General features: G+C 36.1%; 2 protein-coding genes across 4 annotated transcripts; both read right to left on the minus strand.

Moving 5' to 3' along the window:
* Nucleotides 6390-11363, minus strand: LOC109233279 (UPF0161 protein At3g09310). 3 transcript variants are annotated; one of them, XR_002069064.1, is made up of 7 exons: nucleotides 11156-11363; nucleotides 11004-11073; nucleotides 10685-10744; nucleotides 10412-10552; nucleotides 10172-10255; nucleotides 8423-8508; nucleotides 6390-6640 (listed from the first exon to the last, which is right to left on the minus strand). XR_002069064.1 is itself a non-coding variant. In XM_019399094.1 (6 exons), exons 1-5 carry the CDS (start codon nucleotides 11285-11287, stop codon nucleotides 10197-10199), a joined length of 462 nt encoding a protein of 153 aa, XP_019254639.1. In that variant the 5' UTR covers nucleotides 11288-11363; the 3' UTR covers nucleotides 6390-6640; nucleotides 10172-10196. The 3 variants fall into 3 exon arrangements, 2 of the variants coding, with proteins under 2 accessions (XP_019254639.1, XP_019254638.1); XM_019399094.1 differs by lacking the exon at nucleotides 8423-8508; XM_019399093.1 differs by lacking the exons at nucleotides 6390-6640; nucleotides 8423-8508 and having other exon boundaries at nucleotides 9750-10255.
* Nucleotides 12460-16797, minus strand: LOC109233280 (probable protein S-acyltransferase 16). Its single transcript, XM_019399095.1, has 7 exons — nucleotides 16366-16797; nucleotides 14099-14191; nucleotides 13916-14017; nucleotides 13634-13711; nucleotides 13457-13555; nucleotides 13271-13366; nucleotides 12460-13078 (listed from the first exon to the last, which is right to left on the minus strand). Exons 1-7 carry the CDS (start codon nucleotides 16636-16638, stop codon nucleotides 12965-12967), a joined length of 855 nt encoding a protein of 284 aa, XP_019254640.1. The 5' UTR covers nucleotides 16639-16797; the 3' UTR covers nucleotides 12460-12964.

Raw genomic sequence — 21860 nt, forward strand, 5'->3', positions numbered from 1 at the left:
CCGACATAACATTTAAGCTTTGTTTTCTGGACCAATATCTCAACGTTGACGTAATATATAATTCCAGATATTAGACACAACAAAAGTCACCTCATATGCAGCCAAAAGAGAAGAGTTTTGCGCTTTTGGTCCTTGCAAAATAGGATCAAATGTGCCACTTCAAACACATTGTAGGGCTAAAATTGCTACTAGGGATCATAGAGTAGGGGGAACAAAAGCAATATCACATAGTTGACACAGTCTTGAACATAACTTTAACTCCAAGTGAAGCTAACTTTGACTAGGGTTCTATTTCCAGGCTCAGTTAAAAAGTTTCATGTCCACATTAATTGGGTCTTCACATTTGATCTTAAAGTCCAGCCACTCTATTTCTGTAAAAGCAAATTATTGGAAGTAGGGATGTCAATGGATCTTTAAAAACCGACTAAACCGAACTGATTATCAGGTTTATTTAATAAAATCGTAGGTTTTTATATAAACTTACAATCGTACCAAATAACAGGGTAAGGTTAATTTTATAAAAATAAACCGAAAAAATACCAAACTGTACCGACTAAATTTATATATAAAAACTATATTTTATATACTAAGTACAAAACTAACAAAGCATCATATTTTTTTCTTAGGTCTTGGGATTATGGAAATGGCTACAAGTGACCAAATAATTAATACAAAGTCCCAACTTTCGAACATATTCTACTACTCACATCGAAATTAAATTAGTTCTAACATCTTGAGTAGCAAGCCACTAGGTATTCCAATGATCTTCTGTAGCAAGACACAAAGTATTTGATATCTTTCCTCTCGTATGATTTAGATTTTCTTGTTGGATACTACTATTTTAATAAGCTCTGTTTTTTAGTCCAACTTGATTAGTATCTTTCTACTCGTATGGTTTATATTTCTCTTGTCTTTCCTTATTTTGTTTTACACTACCATAGAATAGTACGATGAATCTCTATATTGGATATCTTTCATGTTCCTTAATCCTTGTCATCACTTTGAAAATAGTAAAAATGTCTAGAGAGTTTTGCCAAAATCCTATGTAAGTACATATTTATCGCATTATGACTTCGGCTAGCAACTCTTGTATGATATGTTTTAAAAAAATACCGAAAAATTAACTGAATTGTACCGATACCGATACCGAAGAAAAACTAAATGATTGGGACAGTTCCGAAAAGTCTAATTTTGGTTATACAAAATGGAATAATCAAAAATTGGTATGGTACAAATTTATAAATAACTGGCCGAACTGAACCATTGACACCTATAATTGGAAGGGGCCATATGAAGATGGATGTTTACCAAAATTCCCAACCAGAGTGCTAAAATGTGGCACACAAAGGCTGAACTTAAATGGTGAGGAATGGAGCACCACTACAATATATGGGTTTGTCAGATTTTTTTTCTCCCTTAATGCTGAAGGCACGCCACACTAGCGAGCCTTTTTCTTGTAATATTAACGACCCCAAACTGACGAACCGTTAAGTGTAATTTGAGAAGAAGGCTCGATGACTAATCGCACCTTCAGTGTAAATATTAAAATCAATAGAAAGTTCTATTAGCGAACGCGCCTTCTTTGCATTTTTAATTTACACAGAAGGCTCAATGCTCTAACGTGCTTTGAGTTGTAAGTAAAAGCCTGACGCGGATTTGACTGGTCTGACGAAGGTGTTTATATTGAAGGTGCGCTTGCTGACCGCGCCTTCAGTGTAAATATTGAAAGTGTGCGCTTTAAATGTAACTATTAAAATCTCCTCCTTTCTTCTCTATTTCAGTCGAAAATTCCTTCAAGTTTCACCGAAAAAATAATCCTATCGGCCCAAAAAAAAAGAAATCATACTATTTTCGAAACTAGTAGCAGGGCTGTTATTGTTCAAGTAAGTTTTATTTCTCCCAATTTTTTTTGCCCTAAATTTTAATAGATTCTTGTTAAATTTTAAATCGCACAGCAAAATTCATTATATGCCCTCAAAAAATCTTGCAATGACTCATTATCAATAGGAATTTCTATATATCGAGCAATACCCTATGTGGTCTGATATGGCCACCTACTGGAGATAACAAGCGTTACCTCATTAAGGTTGGTTTTCATCGTAATATGCAAGTTCCTAACTAGCCCCTCATACTCAACATTCAGCGGAAGTTTTACAATGGAACGAGCACCACATTTATATCTAACTGTGTCATTTTCATAAGGCAAAATACATACTTTACCCATCGAGCTTGTACTCAAATCCTTCTTACACACTTGTTAAATACGGGAATAGTATTACACACCAAAACTTTTAAAACTGCGTCAATTACACCTCTTTTGCCATGTGTCACACGCGTGTATTACACATAAAAGAGGCGCGTAAAAACTAAAAAATTCATCTGAAATTAAGTTTTCTTTTATTTTTCCCCTTTTTTTTAACTATTTCCTTTTTAAATTAAAGAAAAAAATTATAACCCATGTCTTCTTCCCCAACCCCAAACCCCAGGGTTTCCCCCCCCCCCCCCTCTCCCTCCTGTTTCGTCTTCTTCTCCAACCCCCATCCTAGTTTTGTTACCCCCTCATGTTTCGCCTCTCCAAGCCCCATGACTAAGAAGAATAAGAAAAAGAACAAGAAAAGAGCAATTCGGTCTTGTAAAAATCACCATTATTGACCTTTTGAAACAGCTTGAAAATTTAATTGGGTCTTGTTGATTTTGGTGTTCCATGACCTAGAAAATTAGTTTGAATTCGTGATTATTGTTAACTAAAAATTTACTAAAAATATGCTAAAAATTTGGTGATTAATTTTGATAAAATTAAAAAAATACCATTAACAAGTTTGAAGCTTTGGTTTTGAGCTTGAATTTGAAATTTGTATAAGGATTTATATGAATGTTATTAAAACTTGTAAACAATCGACAAAGAGTTGAATCTGTAGTTAGGGAAGAAGGTACTTGTGGCGGAAGGGTTGGCGGTAGTATGGTGGTGGTGGAGAAGATGATGGGGTTGGGAAGATGAGGAGGGGTTTTCTTTTCTGTATTTTTTTCTTTGGGAAGATGAGGAGAGGGGGTGGGGTGGGGGAAGAGGTTTTTTTTTCTTCAGTTTTTCTTTTTCGATTTATGACACGTGTCAGATGCTAATTGGCGCGTGTATAGCAATCTTTAAGCATATGTGGTCAAACACCGAAGTGTGTAATTGACACACTTTTAAAAGTTTTGGTGTGTAATATTATTCCCGTATTTAACAGGTGTATAAGAGGGATTTGCAGACAAGGTCGATGGGTAAAGTATGTATTTGTCTTTTCATAAATTATCTCACCGCCCCAGTACAATGCAACCCTTACACGCCGATTAGTTGACATTTCAAAACCTATAGAAACTAGCAATTATAATCAAGAAATAATACCAACATTTGGTAATTATATTACAAACTATGAAAATAATACTAACCATTTAACAAACTTTGGTATATTCAAACATCTGTTTTAAAAGGTAGAATTGGGACTCGCCCGGGGCTCGCCCCGAGCGGAGCACTCGTAAAACGCCCCTGGGCTTATGTGTGGAGCTTAGTTCTGTGAGACTTACACCTCGGCCATCGGGGCTTACGCCCCGGACACGCCCAACGCCCAGCGTACTGGGCTCGCCTAATAGAACTTTATGCAATTGTATGTAATTAACCTTGTAAATCTTCAATTTTCTTAATAAATCGTTGACTACTCAAAATTATTTTTTTCCTAAGTATAAATTATTAAGTTGAGAGTATTGTCATAATTAAAATAAAAACTATTGCACGTTATCCACTAAGACTGCTATGATAGTTAATTTTAAATAAATCTTTCATTTAAAAGTATTTATTTATTAACTATTATTATGTCTTTACTATATAATGGAGTAGTCCATAATTTTTTTATAATTATTTTTCTTTTCACGTTTACGAGATACAATATTTATTAATTTAATAGCTCAATATTAGCTAGTAACTATGTACAAATAATTAGTTATCACGGTATTGTATGGTGAATTATGTGTCACTTTATTAATTTGTTGAAACTTAAAAATGAATGATGCTTGAGAATCATATTTAAAATGTGAATTGTATTTTTATATAAATTCTCTTTCAAATAGAAAGCATATTAAATAAAAGGAGTATTTTAATAAAAATATCAAATTATAATATCGAAATTCTTTCAAAAATTCATTACTCCTTAAGAGATACATATAAGATTTCGTATCGAATACATTACTTTTGATGCTTGAGTTGTAACGACATTACAACTATTTGCACATTATGATATATGTCATACTTTTCGTATTATTGATAGTTGAATTATAATTTATTAATATTTTAAATATATTATTTGTTATAATTTTATGATTTTAATGTAACTTTTATAATTAATTTTCATTTTATGCTATCCTAAAATTCTTGAAATTAGTAAAATTTAAAGATCCGTGGGACTTACGCCCCATGTCTCGGGGCTTACGCCTCACCTCGTCAGAGGTAAAACGCCTCGCCTCACGCCCCGCCTTTTAAAACATTGATTCAAACACATCATGAAATAGAATTTCTTATATATAGAACCCAAATGCATATATTCTAAAAATTTTCCCCAACAAAAGGCACATTCAATACGCAAAACCTTCCATTATTCACAGAAGGCGCAATTTGACAATGAGTCTTCCGTAAAGCTATATCATCAGACATTCGTCAAATTAATGTCAGCCGGTTGAATATAATTACAACTGAAGGCGCGATAGCACATTGAGCCTTCCGTGTAAATTAAAAATGCAAGGAAGACGCGTGTGTTAATAAAACCTTCCGTTGATTTTAAATTTACACTGAAGGTGCGATTAGTCAGCGCGCCTTCTTCTCAAATTATACTTAACGGACCGTCAGGTTTGGGGCATCAATATTACAAGAAAAAGACTCGTTAGTGTAGCGCGCCTTCACCATTAATGTAAAAAAAAATTCTGAAAAACCCATATATTATAGTGGTGCTCCATCCTCACCATTTAAGTCAATTCTTCCACACAAAGAGCAGAGGAGAAGGCTTGATTTAAATGGCGAGGAATGGAGCACCACTACAATATATGGGTTTGTCCTAATTTTTTTTTATATAAATGGTGAAGGCGCGCTACACTAGCGAGCCTTTTTCTGGTAATATTAACTCCCCCAACCTGATGGTCCGTTAAGTGTAATTTGAGAAGAAGGCGCGCTAATCGCACGCGTAAATTTTAAAATCAATTGAAGGTTTTATTAACAAATGCGCCTTCCTTGCAATTTTAATTTACTAAGAAGGCTCAATGTGCTAACGTGCCTTTAGTTGTAATTATATTCAACCGGCTGACATTGATTTGACAAATCTCTGAAGCTACATCTTTACGGAAGACTCATTATCAGATTGCGCATTCTGTGAAAAATGTAAGGTTTGCGTATTGAATGCGCCTTTTGTTGGAAAACATTTGGTAGAATACATGCATCTGGATTCTATATATAACCGATGCTATTTCATGCTTTGTATGGTGTGTTTGAATATACCAAAGTTTGTTAAAAGGTTAATATTATTTTCATAGTTTGTAAGCTAATTGCCAAATGTCGGTAATATTTATTGATTATAATTGCTACTTTCTGTAGATTTTAAAATGTCAACTGTTCAACGTGTAAGGGTTGTGCTATACCGGGACAGTGAGATAATTTATGAAATTGACACAATTAGATATAATTGTGGTACTCGTTCCATTGTGAAACTTTCGCTGAATGTTGAGTATGAGTGACGAGTTAGGAACTTGCATATTAGGATGAAAACCAACCCTAACGAGGTAACGCTTGTTATCTCTAGTAGGTGTCCATATCAGACCACACAGGGTATTGATCGATAAATAGAAATTCCTATTGTTGATAGTGAGTCATTGCAAGATTTTTTGAGGGGACCTGATTGATTAAGGCATATGATGAATTTTGACGCGCGATTTAAAATTTAACAAGAATCTATTTAAAATTTAGGACAAATTTTTTTTTGGGAGGAATAAAACTTACTTGAACAATAACCGCCCTGCTACTAGTTGTTCCGAAAATAGTGTGATTTCTTTTTTTTGGGGGGCCGATATAGGGTTATTTCCGGTGAAACTTGAAGGATTTTTTGGTTGAAAATGGAGGATTTCGACTGAAATGGAGAAGAAAGGAGGAGAGTTTAACAGTTACAAGGAAAGCGCATTTAAAGCGCACACTTTCAATATTTGCACTGAAGGCGCTGTCAGCAAGCGCACCTCTAGTATAAACACTGAAGGCGCAGTCAACGAAAACGCCTTTAATAAAGCTGAATTGTTTCAAATCAGCGTCTTTAATTACAACTGAAGGCACATTAGAACATTGAGCCTTCTGTGTAAATTAAAATTGCAAGGAAGACGCATTTACTAATAAAACCTTCCGTTGATTTATAATTTACACCGAAGGTGCGATTAGTCAGCGTGCCTTCTTCTCAAATTACACTTAACGGTCCGTCAGTTTGGAGGCGTTAATATTACAAGAAGAAGGCTCGCTAGTGTGGCGCGCCTTCACCATTAATGGGAAAAAAAAAATCTAGCAAACCCATATATTGTAGCGGTGCTCCATTCCTCACCATTTAAGTCCAGCCTTCACCACAGGAGTTGACACATTATGCTGCATAGTAGAAGTATGATGTTTGCTACTATACTGAAGCAAATCAGGAATAGTTCTGAAAATGCAGTTTCACTGCTTTATCAGGAGTTACTTTTCTGGATGTGCCATTCTATTACAATAGTGAAGTTAAACTTTGGTGTATACACCAACTAACAAAAGTAAATAATTTGCAATTGTGGTCTGCTGCAGGATTGGTCTGGATGTGCTTCCCTAATGCTTAATAATACCCCTCTAAAAACAAAGAAGACATGATCTTTTTCTAGAATGTTCTTTTAGAGTAAAAATCTCAGAAACCTTGAACTTCTTTTTAAGGTTTCTCCTTCTGACAAAATGAAAGATTTTTACTGACCAAGAAATGATGGAACAAATACTTATGTCATGGAGAGATATGTTTCCGTACTAGGTGTTCAATATCAAGCTATTTAATGTTAGCAGTTAAAAGTTGAAGTAAAAACACATATCTATTGACTATAGTTAAGTGATAAATGTGTATATGAAAAATATACTTTGCATTTATTGATTAGATGTGAACACCAAATGTGGATGGGTATTTTAATCATATTTAAGTGATAAGTAAACAACTTCTTGATGATGACAATTACTATGAAAATGACTATGAGATGGTGGAGAAGAATGCGAGTATAAAGAACACTAATGCTTCTAACAATCACAATGAAGATGGTGATGCTTCAAGGTATAATTCTTCTATATACTCTCTTGTGATGAACATATTAATGGAAAAAGTAATTGTGTGCTTGATAATGAACCGCTAGGAATATTCTTAATTTTTTTTTCTTTTAACGAAGACAAGCACCCTGTAAGCTGCAATGGTGGGTTGGGGGAGGGGGGCTCTTGAGGTACCCAAACTCACCTAGAGACAACAAAACAGAATGACTTGCGGAAATTTCACAAAGATTATCCTAGAGAATCAATTTTTTAAGGTCTCACCTCTTTCTCTAGAATATTCTTTTATAATAAATAACTCAGAAATATTGAACTTCTTTTTAAGGTTTCTCTATTTGACAGAGTGAAAGATCTATATTGACCAGTAAGTTATGGAAGAAATACTTACGTATCAATGAGCAATTAAATTAACATAATTAGACAATACCAATTGCTTGATAAGTTAAAACTCTAGTTGGCTAACGCCTTGCTGAATGATTTGCTAAATTAATAGATTTAAAATGCTTAAAGATAGAACATTAATTTATCGTGTGCCACAAAACAACCACAGTAATACATACAAAGGGTATTTGTCATAAATTGTACCTTTATAGTGAATGAGCACGTGGAATTATTAGCTTATGTACTTACCGTGGTTGTTTTATGACACGGTTAATTGATGTTCTGTACTTAAGCAATTTTAAGTCTATTAAGTAAGCTTGTTTAAGCAAATCATTCAACAATTGAAATTTTAATTTATCAATTATTGGTAGAAACTTTAAAAAGAAGTTCAAGGTTTCTAAGATTTTCAATCTAAAAGAATATTCTAGAGAAAGCACAGGTGGGTGAAACCTTACAAAATTGATTCTCTAGAATATTCTTTTAAAGTGAAATTTCCCCAAGCCGTTCAGTCTTGTTTCTAAATAACTTTGGGTAACTCAAGCGTCCTCCCCTCTTTGCAATTTGCATGAAACTTGTCTTCGTTAAAAGAAGAAAAGTAAATAAGAAGGCCAACAAGAATATTCTGTAATAGTTTCCTAATCATCATCATCATCATGCTCATGATCAATTTCTCAATTATTATGTTGACCACAAGAAGAGAACGTAGAAGAATCATACCTTAAAGCATCGTGATCTTCTAGTCATTGTTAGAAGCATAAGTATCTTCATATTCACAATCTCTCCACAAACCCCATAGCCATCATCTCCATAGTGGTTGTTATCATCAAAAAGTTGAGTACTTATCACTTGTATATGGGTAAAAACTTATTCACACTTGGTGTGCATCTAATCAAAAAAATGCAAGACGTATTTTTCATATATACATTTATCACTTAACCATTTAAGTCATAGTTAAGTGATATGGTCCTAAGATTAAATCGATTGGTTAGGTGTAAACACCTAGTACAAAACATGTCTCTACATGAGCTTTCTTAACCATGGCTCACAAGATAGTTCAACACTCAGACATATAGTAAAATCATCAAACTTAGATGTGGGTATGAGATGGTACAATAATATATTTAACACTTTCTAGCTTTTAGCTTGGACAGCAAAGAGCAACTTCATCGCAAAGTTCATTTCATTTAGCTATAGAATACTGGTTGAACAGAGCAGAGCTCTTCAATTACATGGGAAATGCAAGATCAATCACTGTTATTTCTGTTCACTTCAACGAAAATTTGACCGAGAATAACCTCCAGATTTGAGATTACACCAATAATTCTTCTTACAAGACTTCAGAAAGTTTTCAAGGGTTGCATCTTATGGTACCAATAACTAATGAGCTAGAAAAGACGTAGTTATGAATAACTAGTGACCTAAGCAAGCATTAGGGAAACACTTGAGACTAAGAAACTCAATCATTAGCTTGTGAGAATAGATTAGTCTTACCAGAAACCAAGTGTAAAGGGGTCATTTAAACTTCAATTTTCTGGTCCAATTGATCTCAACATTGAATTAATATCTAAATCGAGATATTAGACACAGCAAAAGTGACTCAAGTCACCTCATATGCAGCCGAAAGAAAAGAGTTTTGCGCTTTTGGTCCTTGTGAAATAGGATAAAATGTGCCACTTCAAGTACATTCAGGGCTAAAAGCGTTTCTAGGGTATCACAAGTTAGGGGGACCAAATACAATATCTCCTTGTTGATAGTCTCAAGCATAGCTTTAACTCCAATTGAAGCTAACTTTGACTAGGATTCTATTTGCACACCCAGTTTAAAAGTTTCATGTCCACATTAATTGGGTCATCACATTTGATCTCAAAGTCCCGCCACTCTATTGTATAGAAGTAATTGTGAAAATCGGCCATATGAAAATGGATGTGTACCACAATTCCCAATAACATTGCTGGAATATTAGGCACACAAAGAGCATAAGAACTTGGGGACATTATGTTATAAGTAAAAGTATGACATTCGCTAACTTTTCTGAAGCAAATCAGGAATAATTCTTAAAATGCAGTTTCATTTCTTTATCAGGAGATTTTTTACAATGATGAATTTAAACTTTGGTGTATGAATCTCCAAGTGACAGAAGTAGACAACTTTCAAATGTATGCTGCTGCAGATTTGGTTTAGATGTGCTGTTCTAATGCTTAGTACTACCCCTCTAAAAATACCGGAGACTCACATTCTATACAAATTGGACAAACCTTCATCTTTAACAGACTTTTTGCTCACACTTAAAACCAACTAGAATACAAGCTATTAAAAGACAGAGCTGAACTGCATCAAGAAAACAATAAATACATTTTATCTATATATCAGCTAAAGAAATATGCTACTTTGACTGCATAACTGAATACCATAAACAATGGTTATGTATTTTTTCTTCCTGAGTTTGCATTACCAAAAGCAATATACCTGTATTTATATCTGATACCAAGTATCATTCCAGTGGTGGACTTTCCTCGCCGAACCATCTTGGGGGATCAAAGCCAGATCCTCCTGTCATATTTGAAAATACACGACGAGCGACATACTAAGATATCACTCTAAGATTTATCAACAAAACAAATAGTATCTCACTCAAAGCTAAGAATAGCTCCTGTAAAGATTCAGAGTGACCTCAGAATTTTAAGACATTATGAAACATCATTTTACCTAGAGGGTTACAGCGACAAAGACGCCACGCTGTCAAGATTGTCCCTTTAACAACACCATATTTCTTGTAAGCGATCATGGAGTATTCGCTGCATGTTGGTACATAGCGACAACTTTTTGGCATTATTGGTGAGATTTCCCCTGCTTAATAGTCAATGGTTACACATGTCCTCCTGGTCTTTATAGTATATAAAGTTAAGAAAATCAAAATAGCTCAACAGAATCAGGAGAACTAAAATGTCAAATTTTAGCTAAAACATACCAACAACTTACTTTTATAGAACTTGAGCATTGATAATGCAGCTTTGACCCCCAAACTATCTTCTTCATCATCTGAATAACAAAAGCAAGCAAGAAACTTAACCATGATCAAACTAAGGTAAGAGAACATCTTAATTTAAGGTATATTTTTAAAAATGTGGCTATACTCCCTCTGTTCCAGTTTATGTGATATTATTTCTTATTAGTCCATACCAGAAAGAATGACACATTTATATATTTGGAAATAATTAATGTTAATAAAGTTTCAAAAGTTTGCCTTTTTCGAGTCAAAGTACGTCACATGAACTGGAATGGAGGGACTGCTAAATACCTTGAGAGCTGCTCTCGCCGGAATCCGACCCGCTAAAGATACATAGGCCCCGATTCTGCCGCCTGTATTCCTACAAGAAAAGAAGAGGAAAGTCAAACTACGGTTAATTGAGAATTGAGAAGTAAGAGGTGGAGTTGGGAAAAGGAACGTACTTTTCTCAATGGAAAGAAAACATTTGACTGCTGCGCCATGTAAGATGACGAAGTTGGGAAACTGAAATTGGAATTTACTGAAGATAAGGGTTTCCAATTGCAGCTGGTGGCGAGGGACAAAGGTAGCGCCATTGATGGAGAGGTTTTGATTGCATTTGGTACGAGTTTCTTGATTAGCTGTGTGCAGGCAGTGTAAATTGTGGTGAGAACCAATTGCTATCGGAGCTATAATTTGGGTGAAATTTAAAAATAGGCAGATTTACAAGTGGTTGTTCAAAAATAGTCCAGTTTTAAAAGTAATCGAAATTTAGCAATTTTTCATGTAAAGATAAATTTGAGCAAAAACACTGTTCAAAACCCGAAAAATACGCCAGTATATTATGCTGGAGTTCCAGCATAAGTATACTTGAACTCCAGCATATTATACACTAGAACTCCAGCATAATATACTGGAGTTCCAGCAAGTATACCGGTCCAGTATAATATGCTGGAAGTTCATACACAAGTGCTCGAATCTCCAGTATATTATGCTGGAACTTTCCGTGTGTTGGAGTTCCAGCATAATATGCTGGAAGTTCATACACAGGTGCACCGAACTCCAGTATATTATGCTGGACCGGTCTCTGTTGCAGCAAAATAATGGCTATTTTTCATTGACTTGGTAAATGCCGGCTATTTTTGAATGACCGGTCCGAAAACTGGCTACACCGTGCTATTTTTACCTATAATTTGCTTGTTAAGGACTCTATTAATTCGATATAATATGGTTATAGCCTGTTTGTCAAGTTTCTAAAATCAGCTTAATTTTTCAAAAAAGCACTATTAGTAAGAAATAATTTGTGTTTAGCTAATTAATTTTAAAATTACTTTTGAGCAATATTTAACCAAGCTTTTAAAAAGAATTTCTAAGATTTTCAAAAAAATACTTTTAAGAAACTACTTTTTTCTGCTTCTCAAATACTGTTTCTGCTCAAACACACTTTTTTCCTCCGTAAAGCTTGCCCAAACACATTAACTTTAAAAAAATCACTTTTAGCCAAACAAGAAAATTATACACTTATATTTAACAAAATAAAAAGCGTATAAAGGAAATATAAATTAGGAAAACCCATGCGCTAGAGGTAAAATAGCTTAAATCCCATATATTAACTTTAAAAAAATCACTTTTAGCCAAACAAGAAAACTATACACTTATATTTAACAAAATAAAAAGCGTATAAAGGAAATATAAATTAGGAAAACCCATGCGCTAGAGGTAAAATAGCTTAAATCCCATATACTATCAATTTTTCAATGAAATTATATCCCGATGAAATTTCAATGATTTGGTTCATTAGTCATTTCCAATTATGCTGGAAAGCAAAAGCAGAATCCGTCCTACGATATTCCTCCAAAAAGTTGTTAACCTTACTCGGCCGTAGTTGCATGTATTACAACAATTGAGCTACATCAGAATGCTCTAAATTAACTCAGAAAGGGAGCTTCCTTTTGTACATGACTAAATGAGCACTATAACCCAAACTATGAACAATGTCAGTATCCTATGTGCAATTGCTTCAATTCTCTCGTAGCCTCGACTATAGTATGACTGCCAATGGGGGACCGGACATCTCTCAGAATCAACAGAAAACAAAACTTGAAAACCGCTTCTGTGTTGTATATTTTAGCAATCCGTAATCTGGCTCTTCTTAGCTCCTTTACACCAAGAGTAGAGCTACTTTACAAGATAAAGCTAGACTTGCGCAGCTCCCCCATGCTCCTTTGGCAATCAAATACTTAAAATCTTGTTGCTGGATGTTTCAGAAACGTTCATTTTGATGCTGCTGTCCCAGGTACATTATCAAATCCCGTCCGGAAACGAAGGCCAGAACCAATATGTCTTGCGGAGGGGAATGGCCAGCAAAGGACATTTGGACCTAGAACCTGAATTGTCGAGGAAAACAAATTCGATAGAAATTAAATATCAAGGCAATAAAGTACGTGTACCTCGACTGATATTCTATAGCAAAACAAGAAAGATTGATATGACGATAAAAAGGGAAAGTTGAAGGTTATCATGAGAGAAGAGAGAAGAACCGTGTGGAAAGAGACAAAGAAAGAGGAATGATCTCTTACTGATATCAAATTCTCATATGCACCAAGATCATATGGATGTGAATAGACATAACCTCCCTTTTCAGCAACACACATAGCTCTCACGCCTTCTTGGTACTGCAGAGTGTGAATAGCATTATTAGTACTTGTAAATATAACATGCCACTGTAAAGAATTGACTAGTCTATGACATTGTAGTTAACAGACCTCAATTGTTGTCTTGTTTTGCAAAATCAGGTAAAAATGCCAACCCAGAAAAAAGCTCAGCGCCAAACTTAGAGGGACTAGTATAAGCCCCGAAATGATCTATTAACAGGGATAAAACTTGATCAAATTGGGGAAAGGAAGATCAAGAAAGAAAGAAAAATCATTCATGGAAATTACATATACAACTCTGTAAGAGCCTTCACTTTCCTCATCATCCTTTGGAGAGTCTAAAGTTATGCTACCAACAAGCAAAACCTGAATGACAATAAGCTTGTTAAAAGTTGGGGGAGAAAACAAAGGCGTAATCTTCAATTTATGCTTGATAAGCCATTTGTACATAATAACATGCAATGAAAGATGTCAGCAACAACAGAAGATAGAACGTATGTAAGAAACAAGAGATAGTCATAACGTCCCAAGATTATATACAGTACAAAGAGTGCCAAAATGCCAACTTACCAGGGAATATATGCAAGCAACAGCAGCATACATAACAAAGATGAAGAAGATCTTGTAGTTCGCGTGGCCCACACAATTATTCATCCACACGCAGTGATGATCCTTATATGCAACATGAAACACTTTTAACTCAATATCCAGTACATCAAGAGAAGACATAAATGAAACATAGACTAGGCATACCATTCGTAGTACACATCTATTACATATACGACAATGATGAGCACGTGGAGGCTTATGAAGGGAGCACTTTTGGCAGTATCTCAAATCGCCACCCTACAGATTAATTCACACAAAGAAATTACATCCATGAAGTTCCAAATCAAACTTGATATTATCAAGTAAAAAATATTACTTCAAAGCCACTATTGAGAGCTTCATTCCAACCTTTTGTTTTAAAAGCAAAAATTCAAGCAGAATATCAATCTCAGTTAACAAAATAAGTAATTTAGCAATTCTATTTTTGGTTATGCAAATAGTTCTTTTACATTCTGGTAACATTATCGTAAGGATTTTGTAAAAGATAATTGATTACCAGATGTTAGAAATGTTAAAAAACTATCAGGTCCTTAAAACTTCACTGAAAATGGAAGAATGATGGTCAAAACTATTATTTATTAGAGCATCAATCAACTATTTTTCTTGCTAATCACAATTAAAACATGATTAACTATTAGAATATTCAAATATAAGCGCTACTTGAAGTATATACAGGCCACACGCATAAAACATTGTTCAGTCTTAGACTATGCTCTGCATTTTACAATGCAGTCGGACAGCTAGATATTCAGCACCTATAGAGATGGAACACAAAAAATGCTATGGTTAATTCGAAATGGAAGAACTAGAATGGTCCTTGAAAGTATCGGAAGCTCATTCATTGCTAATATTTGGAGCAAAGAAGATATTGTTTGTAATTTTGTTCGCATCTCAGTGCATATAAACAACTTTGAAAATCAACCAGAAAGGAAAACAACACAAACACTACTTTCAATTTTGGGACGTTTAAAGTGTGTGTCACATCTTTGCAATTAATAATTAATTACATAACACTTGGACAGTTCCCCCACTATGTGGGGTAATACTGGTTTTTTTTTGGTTGTTGTTGTTGTTGTTGTTGGACAGTTCAAGATTAGCCTCCTTACGAGAATTCCCTTTGGCGAGACTATATCCACAAACTGACGTAGATACTATATTCGATTATAGTAGATATAGAATATAAGTAAACTAAGACTTCAACCTGCACATCATATAACATTTATTAGTTTCAGTTTTCTTACTTCATCCGAAAAGATCCTACTTGCTTTTAGGTTGCGCCTGAATATGAGATGTTTTGAGGACAATTAACTCATTCCAGAAGATAAATTTTATCTGCATAGTTTTGCTTGCTCTTTGGTGTAACAAGATATTTTTTAAGGCAGATTCTATCTTAGACTTCATCCGAAAAGATTTTTCCTACTAGCGTGTGCTTCTTCGAGTAATTACCTCTAAGTCTGTTCCTGGCTCAATAACCAAGCTCCTTAATACATGGGGAATTAATCTCCGCAACCTTAAAATTTGGCAACAAAACAACACAGGCTCTACCAAACTCAGAAATACCCAATCTCACAACTCTATCAACCAAAGCCTAAACATCCATAGCCCAATGCCTCTCCTCCGCTGGAACAAATGCCAAACTCCAAACCGTGAACCATGGGGCTGCTACTGCTACAAGTTTAAGCAGTCACCTTACCATTCTGCACAAACACCGCGTCAAGACCAACGTGTGAATCATTGCAATACACTGTATAAGGCCCCAAACCCATGGCCAATACCAACACTGGGGCTGCAATAGACGGCAACCCCTTCGCAAGCGGCAATAGTAGTCCGCTCTCATAACACGGGAAAAACATCCCGCACAACATCTGTATCATCATCACAACTCGCCGGTGCCGAACTGATATCGACTACACCGAACTGAAGATATAGGCTTCAACCCGAGATAAAGTCGCACGATAAAGAATCAAGAAAGGGAAAGTTTCCTAAAGCCTTATAGCTTCTCGAAGATACGTACCGATCCGCAAGACTTCTACTACCAACTTTTCACGACCCAAAATCCCACCGGAGCGTTGATGATGCCTAACACTGCTTGCTAGACAAGCATATAATAAGCATTGATGGTAATCTAGAATAAATTGTAACCTACTATAATCCAATAAATTATACACTATCTGTGTATATAACTTAAATCCTTACCATAATTATCCTACACTTCTTCCCTAATCCAACCAAACACTAGAAATAATTTCTCGAGGTTTCATTTTTCACTGAGTAGAGATACAAATTGAAGATATTAATACAAGTATATATAGAATGAGATGAGAATTAGAAAAATGGCAGGACTGGAAAATAAAAGCTAATAATTCTTAAGAAAAAGAATAGAAATAACAACTGAAAGAAATGAAAAAAACCTTGCGCTTGATCTCATGAACGATGTTATCAGGGTCTTCAATGTCGGGTACAAATGAGCTGGGAACGTGACCCGGATCCGTGTAAATAGCAAGGGCATAATTGGAAATGCACATAGCAGCTACGACGGTGAAGAAGACGGCGTTAAGCATACCGGGAGACGACCAAAGCCCAAACCACTGATCAATGAAGACGAACACCGTTGAGAAGTAGATGAATGCAATGGCGGCTATCACGACGGTGACGTGGAACGAGAATTTGCTGCCACGTTTCATTTCCCGACGTTAGAACGATCACCGCCGGGCGATAATTTAACGGCGGGTTGGATCTAAATGATACGGTGGGAGCGAGGCTTGTTTGGTGTTTGGTCGAACTTTCTTTAATTTGATGTCCGGTTGGTCCAACTTAACACTTTCGTCCACCAAATACTATGCGAAATTGTGAAGTATTTTACTACTACCAACCAATTCATAGTTTTTTATTTTTTAAATAAATTCTTCAAACCCAAGTTTCATAAGCTATATTTTATCTATTTTTATTATTCTATAATATGTGCACTTTACGTATAATCAATTACTAATTTATATTGCAATAATATTTTTCAATCTCCCCCCTCCCCCAAACACACATATATAAACATAATTTCAATGACATTTGGGGAGTTATTGATCACACCCAACTATGCCTTATAAAAAAGACAAAGCGGTCGCTGCAAATATATTCCGGTTATCAAGTCAGGAGTCGAATCCCATAGGGAATTAACCTATTAAACACAGTTATTGGACTCACACAAACTCTCGTAATCAATCTTCAGAAATGTTTAAGTAATAGATTGTGATGTTCTACACGTCAATACCACACAAGAGGGGGGGGAGGGGTGATTTGTGTGGTACCTAATTTTCGCAGTAGAAGAACCTGGTTCTTCTAGATGTACTTACTATGACTGTTTGCGGAATTAAGAGTGCATAAAATAAAGAACACAGAAATTTTTACGTGGAAAGCACCTGGCTCAAAAGGTGAAAAAACCACGACCTACTACTCAGTAGGATTTTCCCAAACTTTCACTAAAATCACTGAGCCAAAACAGCATTTACAAAACTCTTGTAAACCTAAGGATTAACTCTAATCCCAGTGTGGCACACAGCCTCAACTGCTGCGACACTTTCAAGTTAACTCTAACTTGAATACTCAAAAGTACCTAATACAATTGCTTCTATGAAAGCTGAAAGGTACAATATCAAAACACCTACTACAATTGAACTAGAATAAAAGAAAGACACAATGGAATTGGTTCTTCTATCTTGTCCAAGTAGCTTCAGGAATGCACACTTGAATCTCACGTAAATTGCTTGCAAAAAGCCTTGCTATTTTGCTCTTCAATTTAGTTTCACTTTTGCGTTTGTGCAATTCCTGTAAAAGAGAACAATCATTATTATTTATAGAGTTATTAATCAGAGTTTGATTAAAACTCGAATTGCTTATCCTTCATCAAATTCGAGTCCTAGAAAAATTCAAACTCCAATCCTTATTCTTGATCCGGATGTAGTTCTCTTCACATAAGGAGACTTCAACTCCTTATCCTATGTAACCTTTTCGATCAACTCAGAAGATAATGTTGCAACTCAGAAGATATTGTTGCTGACCCTTGAGACTTCTCTTCACACGTATGTCACATGTATAAGTATATCAACACTGTGTCTGTCTCACATGATGGACCTGGTTCATGATTGAGTTCATTTTGTCAATCTTAAAACTCATCTAAACTTGGGCCTAACAATTCCCCCGTTTTTGATGATGACAAACTCTGTGCNNTATATGAATCCCAGATGTTAATTATTACTCATGGCCACTGGGGCAACTGCAAGTGGCCATGAGTAATAATTAACATCTGGGATTCATATAATATGCAACTTAGATGTTAATTATTACTNTGATGATGACAAACTCTGTGCTTTTATTGATTAGAGACCCTGTGGAACTCAGCTTAATTATCACACTTTAATTTAACTTATCATTAAGGACCAGGTTTAATCAGGTTATAAATATCACTTTATTATCATAATACAAAGTAAAGCACAATATCTCTTCCCCCTTTTGGCATCATCGAAAAGTTGCATATTATATGAATCCCAGATGTTAATTATTACTCATGGCCACTGGGGCAACTGCAAGTGAAAACATGATTCAGTTAATCAATAATCAACTTCACAAGAAATTTAGCTATTAAGATCAGAAGTTTCATAGAACAAGAGAAAACAAAGCACATTATCATTGATTAGGAGGTGTTTCTACAAAACAGATCACAAAAAGAAAAACAAACATCCAACCATGCGCAAAAAACAGAGAAAAGTCCCGAATCTGGGTCACTGAGGGGTTTTCTAAACTGGTTCTAGGGCTTGGAGGAACTAGAGGGTTGGGATTGAAGAAGATTAAGCATTGTTTGGAGCATCCCTTCACTCTTTTCCTTTTCCTTTGCTAGCTCAACTTTGAGGCCATTTCTTTCACTTTCTAGTTCAGCAATGCGAGCCTGGAGCCTAGCAATTTCTGCATCTTTTGTTTCACACTCTAGAACCAATGCCCTAACTTTGCTGTTCACAGGAGTCTTTAAGGATGAACCAGGTTCAACTGGGGTTACACTTAGCAGATAGTCACAAGCCTGCAGAGTTTTGATTCCAAAGTGCTCTTTGCTGGAGGCCATCTCCCACTTTTTCAGTGGCACATCTAACTTGGCCAAGACAGTTGTCAGTATATACCCATAAGGTGTGGCATAGGCCTTGGAGCCATTGATGACTCTATCCAGCAGCTTTGACAATGAAAGCATGCCAGTTAATCTGCTTTCCTCTCACAAGACACTCCAGAAGGACCAGGTCCATATAATTTGCAGTGTGCCTTCTCTCCTGTCTGGGCAGCAAACACTTGTTCACAAACTCAAAGAGCACCTTGTGCTCAGGCTTCATCTCACTCTTTTGCACAAACCTAGCCTCGGGCACTTCTTCAGCAGACTTGGTATCACAAAAATTTCTGGTTATTTGGAGAGCAGAAGGGAGAGAATCTAGACAAGGCCACCTTTGCCTAGTATAGTCATCATAGCCCTCACAGGGCATGTCTAGAATTCTGCCCAATTTAGGTGCATCAAACTGCACCTCTACTCCTCTCACCAAGGTTGTAACAACCCCATTTACCACCGTGGCATTTGCCATAAACTCGATCAGCTCTTTCCTTGCCAGCCTGCCATCCAGTTGAAGAACCATGTCCTTCCACCCCTGTGCATTCAGGGAATCAACCAATCTTTTCATGCCTGGCTCCTCCAGGTCTTTCAAAATTCTTCCTTTCAATATCTTTCTCCTGCCAAAAAGGACAAATCTGTCCTGTTCTTTTTCAGATTCCTCTTCTTCTTCCTCTCCACTCCATGCTTCTTCTTCTTCAGGAACTTTCACTTGTTTTCCTTTGACTGCAGACCTGGTTCTTTTTGCCAGGGAGGGTTCAGCAGATACAGATTTTGAAGACTTCTTGGTAGAAGTCTTGGATCTCTTTGGTGTAGGAGTGAGAACCTCCTCAGATGTACCTCTTTCTTGATGGACCAATTCCATCTCCTCCTCCCCTTCTTCTTCTGCAGCCACAGAACTTTCCACAACTTTAGCTTTTTGCTTTTCCTTCTTCTTTTTCTTGCTTGCCTCTAAGGCTTTCTGCAACTCAGCCTCACTTTGCTTTACCCTGCTTCTAGTAGCTTTCACCTTTGGTACTGAAGGGACAGTAGACTTAGGAGATGACACCTTGCTCGTCTTTGTTGGCTCAGAGGCGGTTGGAGCCTTTTGAGAATAAGCTTTGCGCTTCTTGGGATCATAGCTTGCCCCAACCTTCTTCAGAATGTCAGCCAAGGTTTCTTCCACAGATGAACCAGGTTCATCTTGTTGTTCACTCAGGTGTACAAGGCCTTCAGCAGCCTCCCCAGTTTCACTTCCCCCTGGCTTGTTGCCACTCTCCTCTATTCCTCCATAAATAGCAAGAATGTTATCTTTCTTTTTCTTTCCCTTTCTACTCGACTCTCCCTCATTTACATCTGTCACAGAACCCACCAACACAAACCTATTGTCCACCTTCTCAACTACATCAGAAAAAACATAGCATGTATTTACCTCCCTAGGGTTTTCTTGATTCTTGTCTGAGTCAGAAGACCCACGTTCTTCTCCATCGCTTGCAGAAACAAATGCTTCAGACTCAGAACTCGAGTCAGATGATTCCTTTTCAGAGCTCTCCTTTTTCTGGCTGGCTCTCATTTTTTTTGTTTAGAGTCGTTCTCAGAGCACCAGTAGCCACAGTCTTTCTTGCCAACATTTTCTGCCGACGAAATCTTGGTTTAGGATCGTCGCTAGGAGGTGCAGATGAGGGTGTGTTAGGAGATACTGGTGGGGGAGTTCCTGGATTTTCTTGAGGAGTAGTCATGGTGAAGACTTTCTAGATAATTTTGGGGATTTTTGGAGATATTTAGAGAGAAGGATGATTATTTGAGGTTTAAGGCTTAATGACGGTTATGGACTAGAATGGGAGTATGTGGAGTGTATTTAAAGTAGAGTATGATTAGGTGCAGTAATAGCAACCTTTTTGCAATGGTCAATCAAGAGTCTAATCCCATTATGACTCCGGTCTTTAAGTGATAAATAGATGACGCTTGGTTTTAGCAAATAGTCCCATTTTCTTTAGTTTTCTAGGAGAATGAAACTGGTTCAATGCTCAACGGTTATATTTTTAGGAGTTTGGTTAGAATAGAACTTCTGCTCATAATTGGAATATTTATTTTTCTAATTGTGCAAAGTATAGAAACATACCTGACCTTTTCTCATGAGCATATACTGATGAATCAGGTTCTTCAAGTAGAACTTCTCTTGATTATGCCTCATATATCAGAATAGAAAAAAACTTTGTAAGAGATCAATGAATTAATATAAACACACGTCACAGGAGTATACTGATTAAAGTATGAGACTGAGTAAGAATTAGTCTAGATATTTACATAAAGTCAGAACTTCTAACCAAAAATGTGTTTTTTTTCATTTTTTTTCATTGTATTCTGAACTGGTTCCTTTTTAGGTGATCTTAATCATCCCTAATTCCAACCTGTTCCTTTCAAAGTTTTCCCTATTCAGTGCTGATGTCAGCTATTTGTTTATCAGTAGCACAGAATTCTATTGAGATTAATCCTTTCTCATAATTATCTCTCAAGAAGTGGTGTCTAACATCTATGTGCTTGGTCCTTTTATGATGAACAGGGTTCTTTGTCATACTTATAGCACTAGTGTTATCACAAAATATTGGTATGCATCCCACTTCAATTCCAAAATCTACCAATTGTTGTTTAATCCATAGTAATTGAGCACAACAAGAAGCTGCAGCTACATACTCAGCTTCAGCAGTAGATAGGGCTACTGAATTTTGCTTCTTGGTAGCCCATGATACAAGACATGAACCAAGGAAGTGTGCCATACCTGAGGTGCTTTTT

This window comes from Nicotiana attenuata, chromosome 10 (assembly GCF_001879085.1).
Source record: "Nicotiana attenuata strain UT chromosome 10, NIATTr2, whole genome shotgun sequence".
Lineage (NCBI taxonomy): Eukaryota > Viridiplantae > Streptophyta > Magnoliopsida > Solanales > Solanaceae > Nicotiana > Nicotiana attenuata.